General features: G+C 46.8%; 1 protein-coding gene across 2 annotated transcripts; it reads right to left on the reverse strand.

Annotated features, from left to right (window-relative positions):
• Window positions 1–303: 303 nt before the first annotated feature.
• On the reverse strand, window positions 304–3,641 carry LOC125552529 (RING/U-box superfamily protein). 2 transcript variants are annotated; one of them, XM_048716129.2, is made up of 2 exons: window positions 3,409–3,641; window positions 304–1,344 (listed from the first exon to the last, which is right to left on the reverse strand). In XM_048716129.2, exon 2 carries the CDS (start codon window positions 1,303–1,305, stop codon window positions 523–525), a length of 783 nt encoding a protein of 260 aa, XP_048572086.1. In that variant the 5' UTR covers window positions 1,306–1,344; window positions 3,409–3,641; the 3' UTR covers window positions 304–522. The 2 variants fall into 2 exon arrangements, with proteins under 2 accessions (XP_048572086.1, XP_048572085.1); XM_048716128.2 differs by having other exon boundaries at window positions 304–1,352; window positions 3,409–3,636.
• Window positions 3,642–9,555: the final 5,914 nt, after the last annotated feature.

A 9,555-nucleotide genomic window follows, 5' to 3' on the forward strand; every position in this document is an offset into this window, starting at 1 on the left:
GCCACAAGTGTATAAAGCGTTAGTTAACTTGATGAACAGCAATGCCGACTCCATGTTTGGTTGGCAAGTCCGAGAAGGCAGACGTCTACAGAACCGCATTTCGACATGCAAAAGCCATGTCCCGAAGCAAAGAATCAGTACCAAAATGTAAGCAACTGTATGAGAACATTGCAACGCAAGCATTCCCGAAAGAGCGGCAAAACATGGTACTCCCTCTAGTAGAGCAGCGACAATAAATATGGATAGGAGGGAATACAACACCTGACCACAACAAAAGGAAAATTACAAAGATTGGGGCACTCATGAACAAGAACAACATTTCAATGAGCAGACAGTTACAGCAAACCACAGCCTCTAAAGGCCAGAGCAGAAGAGGTAAAAATAAAACAAGGAACAGAAAAGGGCTATCTATACAGAGGACATAACAGCAAAGTGGCGCCACGGATGGAAATAGATATCCAAGCTTTGTTTTCACCTTCACAAAGCTATATAAACTGTACTTACATTTCAGAACAGCACGGCTCAAGTGAATATCTCTCTCACGAGCCAGTCCAAGGTGGGATAAGCAAAGTAGAGGATCAGAAACGACGGCAGCGCAAACAAAAACGTGACAAGGACGTACAGGAGCAGAACCGCGGCGCTGGCAGGGACGGCGTAGAGAACTATGAGGAGGAACATTATCACGAGCGGGAACTTGGCCGTCAGCTGCACGAAGCACACCATAAGCTTTTGGAGAGACACGCTGGCAGTGTTGGAGGTGTTGGCAGTGGCATTTCTATCTCTGGCAGAAAAGGAGGTCTCTGCTCGTGCCGTAGGGGTTCTTCGGTGGTGTTGACTGGAACTGGTGCCGCCACTGGAGGGACATACTGATTGGCGCTCTTCATGACCAGAGGAATGGAACTTTGCTCTGTCACCATTCATGCTCTCAACCATCCACAGCAGAAAGTAGTTCTTACGTGGGAACTTGAGGTTGCCCTTGTACACCAGCCGGAAAGATAATAGGTTGCACCAAGGACACGAGACAAAGAGAGGCAGCTGGATAGGAAGGGTTGGGAACTTGACAACAGCCCACTGAAGACCTAAGATGCAGTTCTTGCACATTGTGTGACCACACCACAAGACATAAGGAACGTTCTCTACGATGTTGAAGGATTCACAGCAAATTGGGCATTCAAGGCCTTCTTCTCGACTTGCACATGAAGAACCATCGTCATCAGAGCAATCATGATTGGATAAGCTGCCTTTTGATGGTTGTACCTTTTTCTTTATGCTTCCAGCTATGGCATTTGATGCAAAACTCCACATGTTGAGTGAGGAAGAGCTGGTACACTATGTTTTGTGCATCTGCAGTCCTGATGTACAGCAAAAAATCAGAATGCCTCACAAGCGAATAATACCATACCTACATAGAGGGAATGCCAATTTCTCCAGTAAAACTGACCACAAGTATTTATGTTGAGCAAAAAGTGAAATGCTCTCATAAATGAAATAAAGCCAGCAGTCCATAAAAAATCAAGTAAACAACCAATTGACAAGACAGGCAATGAGTCATATTAACTACATAATCATGTTTATTTTTTAGAACAATGATACAGTTTCCCTGTGCATTAGCTATTTCAGAAACCACATAACAAACACAGAAATGCTGAGAGTGCCAAGTGATATTACTGACTGCATACGTATCTACTTTAGTCGAGGAGGGATTAATAATGTGTGGCCTAGTTGATTAGGTGGCGATTTTCTCAGTCGGCTTTGTAGCTACCCTGAGTAAGTACTCCCTCCGTTCGGAATTACTCGTCTCGGAAATGGATGTATCTAGAACTAAAATACGTCTAGATACATCCATTTTTGTGACAAGTAATTCCGAACGGAGGGAGTACTTAATTTGTACAGATTTTTCAGTACATATAGCACTTCTCTAATAAAAAAAACTAATAAATAAATTGACAATAACCGTGGTATCTAAAGAAGGTGAGAAACTCGGCAAGCAGGAATTCATCCGTGAAAGTTATTGTAAACATTTTTACTGCTGGAAACTTATCGGGAAGGAGCATCATTCACTAGTTTTAGATAAGAACTGTTTAGATAAACTACATGTGTGCTATCACATTAGACCTGCAGTGCTTTTCAAAACAGTTAATTATCCCTACCGTAACATATAAACTAGAAGAAATTACTCTAGTTACAAAATCGTGGTAAAATAACTAAATTATCACGACATTGTTTTAATCCGCTCAGTAAAGTCTACAGAGGACTAGCAGCACATTAAGGACTCTTTTGGATCCTAGGCAAGAATAGTTATAGCCTTGCCGGGCAAGGCTAGGTGTTTGGAACTGTTCAAATATCTTAGTTTTTGTGGGCCAGCTAGCTTGGGTGGGCTACAAAAACCTTGCTAGATCAGGAAAGCCAAATCGGCTCGCTTCCGATGGCAAACTTTTCGCAAAGAAAAACCAATGACCCACTCCTCACAACAGTTTCACAGGGCAAGGCTGGTAAGCAAAAGAACCAACGCAAAAGCTGGCTAGCTGAGCTATTGCCCAACTAAGCATCTCTAAATAGAACTATGGGAGGATCAAACAAATCCTACAAATTCTACACATGGCTTACTCATCATTTAATAGTTGCAATAAGAAGAATGCTTAGTGGTCAAAAGAAAACATTGCTTCTTCTGAACATAAATTACAAAACGTAGGACCACCAAGTCTAGTTCAGCCCTACATGATTTATATGAAAGCAATAGCAGGTTCTGAGTTGATGCCAATACACCCAATTTGAGCTATTTAATTGTATCACAATAAACTAGGCAATTATTAAGCAAAGATATGATTTCTTGTTTTTAACCAACTTGAGAAAATAAAATAGCCATTCGCATCATGACAGGTTCACAATCATACGGTATCCAGAGCCTAATAAAGCCTATGACTCCTCAAACAGGTTCAGTCAGAGATAGTTTCTAGCAAACTCGACTAAGCCCTGCTTAGATAATCGAGTCTATATGTGCCCTACCTTCTAGAAAATGTCATCAGACCCAAAAATCCTAAGCAGGTACCAGTCACGCAATTCCCATGGAATTACAACATTATCCGGCCTACTGGTCACTCCTCAGCTTCAGGCTACAAACCATATGTCTCTATCATCGTGCAAGTCACAAAGATTTCACTAACCATCGTTTAATATATACTTTTTCCCAATCTGACATTTCGTGCCTACAAACAGCCATGAAAATCCCCAAATCGGCGAGGTCTCCACCCCAAGCGCCCTACGGTAAAAGGAGGACCAAAAGCCACGGCCCAACCACGCATCTGGTCACGAGAGACTCCGTAACATCACGAACGCGCGGGCAGGAGCCGGAAACGAATCGGGACAAATCGCTGGGGGGATTAGGGGCAGAGGGGGTCGGCAGCTCACCAACGAGGTCCCGGATCTCTGTCGGCGCGGCGCAGGGGCGGGCGGGGGACTCCGCGGGAGATCGGTTGTGGTGTGCTAGAAGACGGTCATCCCGGCGGCGGCCGCCGCGTCGAGAGGGTCGCGGCAGAGTGGGGGGTAGCGGTCGGGTGGAGACGATGCGAGAGGGGTGGGGGAGGAAGATGACCGTCCCACCTGTTGTTGATTTCGGTTTCTTTCTCCCGTACGTTCGTGCGACTCGCTCGGGCGCAGTATATCTGGACCGCTCGTTTTCCTTTGGATGGCTCGGATGACGCCACTTTTTCCTCTGTTGTTATCTATCTTGGTTTGCTCTGGGAAAACTTAGTGATCAGATGAGAATAAGTAAAGATAAGTATGGCGAGCTGTCCAAAGGCATGATCATTGGCGGTGCACCCATGCTGTAGATACATCTCGTTTTCTTCGAGAAGGAAAAAAGAAGATATGCCGCGTCATGCCTTTTGCTCTTGACAAAAAGTCCCAATCCAAATCATGTAACAACAAATTGGCAGTTGGTTTATGAAGGCTCTGGTGTGGTACTGAGTTGTTAGGACATCTCTAGTCGATCTTAAAGAATGGCGAAGTAAACCGTCGAGTAACATTATTGGAGTGAATTTACTCCCAAAGTTTTGGTTGAACCTAGCCGAACTTCTAAGTTTAGTCGAGTATAAAACGAATTCGAGCAAACAAACACAAGGTCGATTCAAACAAGTACTTATTGAACATACTAGCCGAAGTTCGGCGCCGATTCAAAATCTATATCAGTTTTGCTAAAGGACATATTGATGTGCTATAAGTTTTACATATCTAAATCCTAGCTACTACCCCTCTCTCAGTTTATAGGGCGTGCGCGTGCCCCTAAGTCGTCAATTTGACCAACCTAATACAAGTCATATATTACAAAAAATATATACTAATATAAACTTCAGATGTTCTATTTTCAAACTGTATAATTTTGTGTTATATAGTTTATATTAAGGTGATAAAATTGGCAATCTAGGTATACGCGTAGGACTTGTAAACTGAAACGGATGTAGTATATCATTGGTTTTACACTAAGATTTGTGCAATATTCTTTTTGTCTTTTTTTCTTTTTCTTTCTAATTTGATTGAGGACTTAGATGTGCAATAATTATGGCACATCTAGATGTGCCCTAAACAGACCTGACAGACCTATACTAATAAAGTGAATAGTGCTTCTGCCCATCTGTCGATAATTTTACAGAAACCCCCTGTAGTTCTCGATATTCCACCTCGATCCTTCCCGCGGCGTACTCCGTGTATAGGCGGTGCTCCGCCTTGGTTTGGGTAGCACCGGTAGAGCTCCCCCATGTACGCCTCACCGTCAGCCTCGGGCGCGTGTCGCTCGCGGGCTTCTCTGTCCTCCCGGCGCTCACGGGCATTGGCCACACGCTGGTCCAACGGTGGCTCCGGAGGCGGCAGATAGCCGTCAGAGAAGTTTCGGCGGCCGATGACGCCATACAAGTGCATTGACTTGATGTCGTATGCACTCGCCGCAGCTTTCTCCGAGTGAAAATTGTCGAACCAGTGGGTTTTCCTGGTGTCTCGGTCGGTAGTTTGGCCTCGGCACGACGCGAGAGGAGGAGGAGGTACGGGAAGATTAGGCGACGTCGGCGCGGGAGAAGGCGGCCGTGCGGGGTCTATCCACCGGGCAGGCGCTGCAGATGGGTGACAGCGAGCGACGCCGGCCGGATCCAACCATGGAAGGAGACACACGGGGGTGGATTTGGGCGGTCGGACGATGGAGAGAGTGTTGGGTGCGATTTATTGGGCGGACGAGCGAGCGGATATTTTTACTCCTCGGCCGCCGCGAGGAGTAAATTTTTTACTCCCTTATATGATTTAAGAGTTCGGCTATGTCCCGGTTAGAGGAGTAAACCAGATATTTACTCCTCTAAGCGGTTTTAGGGGATCGGCTAAAGATGCCCTTTGTTAAACCTATGAAGTCAGCTTCTCAGGTACCATCCATATGCAATCCATTGTCGCTTGTGCTCACAATCACGTGGAGGTGGGCACTGACTGGTTGCGCCACTGCTAGAACTAATTGTTGCCTGCCTTTCCCGACGCCTGCAACTCTGCCAGTCGTGGCACCGCCACCACCTCCCTCTGCTGCATTCGGCCACCGCTACTCCTTCCGTCATCGACAACCACGTCGTCCTCACCGCTGTTGCCACTCCTTCCTCTGCTCGCCGTCGAATGTTGTCGGTAGGTCGAGCTTCGCCGTTGTGTTTATTGCACACGAGAGTGGGAGAGAGAAAGGTGGGGGTACATATGTTAGTCTAAGTATAGGGGGTATATTGGGGATCTGCTGCAACAACACTTTAAACCCAATAAGCAATTATAAAGGAAGATTTTTTGAAAAGTTGTTAGTGCTGCAACAACGCTTTAAAACCAACACTGGTAGAAAAAGGGCCTGTTGTCCCGGTTTGTAAGGGCCTTTTGTCCCGGTTCCTGAACCGGGACTAAAGGGTCGGTACTAATGCCCTGCCCCTTTAGTCCCGGTTCAATCCAGAACCGGGACTGATGGGCCTCCATGTGGCCTGTTGCGCGGAGCCCAGGCAGGAGACCCTTTGGTCCCGGTTGGTGGCACCAACCGGGACCAATAGGCATCCACGCGTCAGCATTTCTGTGGCTGGGGTTTTTGTTTTTTTTTGAAAGGGGGGGAGGGTTGGGGGTTTTGGGGGGTTAATTTAGGTGTTTCATATATTGTGTTAGCTAGCTATAATTAATAGAGAGAAATGTCCTCTCTTATGTCCGTGCTTGGTCGACGCTACGTACTATACATACGTATAGAGAGGATTAGACACGCTAGCTAGCTAGTAAGCAAACGAAGGAAACAGAAGATCGTCATGAATATATATGCATACAGAGAGAAGTGATATCGACCACCTCTCCTTCTCCGAGAGATTGGTCGAACAACAAGTTCTCGTATATCTATCCGACACTACCGGCTACATATATACAATAATTATCTCTTACAAATATAATCATACGGACTCATGGTCCACATAGTATTCTTCGTCTTCAGCGATCACGTGGTCAAGATAGAATGCCGCCAATTCCTCTTGAATTGCTCGCATGCGAGCTGGTGCTAGGAGTTCATCCCGCTTCCGAAACATCTAATTTGAAGAAGGGGGTCAATACATATATATATATATATGAATGGATGAAACTCAACACAAATGATGGTAATAAAATAAAATTGTGAATGTTGTTATTTACGTACTTCATATTGTTCGTCAGTGTATCCCCGCTCACAGGTCGTGTGGCAGATGGACTCGCAAACGTAGCATCCACAGAAATCATTTCCTTTTTCCTGCCACAACCACTTTACAAGAAATAGAGGTCAATCAAACTGATAAGCAAGAATGCCAAATCAATAGGAGATGCGCGGAACATGCTACTATAGTATTTACTTTCGGGTGTCTAAATTGCAGCTTCTTCGGGAGTCCTGGAGCTTTTTTGGAGAATTTTTTCCAAACCCTGCCAGACAAAAAAAACAATTACTTGATATATCAGGAAATGAACAAAGTTGCTGATATGGTGGATAATGATCGATTTAACTTACTTCTCGAGCATTTGAGTCATGTCCGCATAGTCCTGGGGATCTTTTCGTTTTGAGTCTAAGACAGTTACTAGTCCCTGCTCAAGCTTAATCTCTAGGAGAATATAGTGGTAACTGCACACACATGCATAACTCATCAATTACATTACTATAACCTTGACTAACATATATATAAGGGAAACCGAATACGCACAAGACAGTAACACTCACTTGAAGTTGTAAGGAAAGAGTATTATATCTTTGTTTTCATTTATTACCAATGATCGTAGCAGGTTGGCCTCGGTATCTGCGGCATGAAATTTAACCTGAGTTGCATCTATGAGATATGTGTTAATGAACCCAATATCACCGACTTGTCTTTTCTTCAATTCGGCGATCTTCAATCTGCATAATATAGTGAGGATGATTATAAATACATGCAATGAAAGAGCTGAGCTATATAGAGAGACTCAATGATAGAAGTAGTATTACTTACAGACAGTAGCAGGTGACCGTTGTTTTATCGAGGGCCAATTGATTGAAAAACTGAAAGAACTCTTCAAATGGAACAGGCAACAGTTCAATTCCAACGAGGTCATGCTCCTTTTTAACTTTCACATACAAAGTACTCCTCCCCCCAGAGTCTCTGCAGATTTTCAAGTACCAATCATGCAATCTTCGCATCATCGTTGATAGAGATCTTTCATCTTTGATGAGAGGCTTCCCGTACTCGTATCTTTGTATCTGCACCTCCATGGGTTCATAATGTACATCGTCGGGCAGGTAATCGGCAAGATTGCTATAACCGGGCACCATCCTCGGATCATTAGCGACGTTGTCGCTAGGCACCTTGAGCGGGGGGCACGATTGCTTCGCTTGTTCGTCGAGCTGGGCAATTTGTTTCCCAGCTCGTCGTTCTTTCAGCCTTTGATCACTGACAGTACTTCCCAACCGCTCCGCTTCGGCAAATTCCTTTCCAATAATGCGCTCATAGTTTCCTTTCGGCGGAGACTTGGGTGGTTTTGTCAGGGCAGCCAGAGTGCGCTTCGCTTTCACCGGATCTACCTTCTCCTCTGGAGGTGGATGTCTCTTTGCTTTCAACCCTTGAAACCAGTCATCCACTTCGGTTCACGCGATCTTCGCGTTCTCCTCCGGGGTCCTCTCGTATGGTAACTTCTCTGGAGTCTTCAGAGAAGGACCAAATCTGTATGTCCTTCCACCTCTGGCTGTACTACTAGACGCCGGCCGAGCAGACGGAGCGGCTGTCTTCTTTACTTGCTTACGAGGTGGAGGAGAAGGACTACGACGCGCCGGAGCAGCCGGAGCGGCGGCAGGTCTCTTCCGCCCTTGCTGACGAGGCGAAGAAGGAGGAGGCTGGCTGCTCGGGCGCGTCGGCGCAGGCGAAGAAGGAGGCGGAGTGCCGCCACGCGCCGGAGAAGGAGCCGGTCGAGTGCCCTGATCGTCACTCGCCGGAGGAGGAGGCGGTGGAGGAGGCGGAGTGCCCTGACTCGCCGGAGGAGGAGGCGGTGGAGGAGGCGGAGTGCCCTGACTTGCCGGAGGAGGAGGAGGAGGCGGAGGCGTCCAGTTCGAAAGGTTGATGAGCTCCTTCCGCCATAGGCATGGAGTCTTCAGAGCAGACCCTAGCCTAGTCTCCCCTTCACCGGTAGGGTGGTCAAGCTGGAGGTTCTCAAATCCCTCCGTTATTTCATCCACCATCACCCTAGCATATCCTTCTGGAATCGGCTGGCAGTGAAAAGTTGCGCCGGGTTCAGTAGGATAAACAGAGCCAACAGCCGCCTTGACCTTCAACTTTATCCATTGCGTCATAAGGTGGCAATTTTGAGACTCCGTGATAGCATCCACGGGATAGCTGGCAGGAGCCGTCAAGGCATGCTCCGGCTGAAGCAGCTCGGTGGAAGCCACGCTGCTTCTCCGCTGAGATGGCGGGGTAACTTCGGGGGAAGCTTCGGCAGTACGTTTGCTGCGATTTGCTTCTCGTTCCTCTATCGCTTGTACCCTTGCTTGCAGCGCCTGCATTTGGGTCTGCTGCAATTTTTTCCTCCTCTCCTAGGATTTGTAACCGCCTGCGTCCGGAAACCCAACCTTCCACGGAATGGAGCCTGGCGTGCCTCATGTCCGTCCAGGGTGCTCAGGATTCCCGAGGGCCATTGTGAGCTCGTCGTTCTCTCTATTTGGAAAGAACGTCCCTTGCTGCGCTGCTTCGATATACTGCTGAAGCTTCCTAACTGGTATGTCCATTTGATCGTTCTTCCAAATGCACTTCCCTGTTACAGGGTCCAAGATTCCGCCAGCCTCGAAGAACCAAGTCCGGCAACGGTCTGGCCAGTTAATTGTCTCTGGTTCGATCACTTTATCAACCAGATCATTCTTAGTCTTGGCCCACTTAGGCCGGGCTACGAGGTAGCCACCTGACCCCGTGCGATGGTGATGCTTCTTCTTCGCAACATTTTGCTTGTTTGTCGCCGACATCTTCTTACTCTTTTCCGATGTCTTGTGGGCCACAAATGCGGGCCAGTGATCTCTGATCTTCTCATATCTGCCCTTGA

The sequence above is a fragment of the Triticum urartu genome, chromosome 4A, assembly GCF_056163025.1.
Source record: "Triticum urartu cultivar PI428250 chromosome 4A, HENAU_Tu73, whole genome shotgun sequence".
Classification (NCBI taxonomy): domain Eukaryota; kingdom Viridiplantae; phylum Streptophyta; class Magnoliopsida; order Poales; family Poaceae; genus Triticum; species Triticum urartu.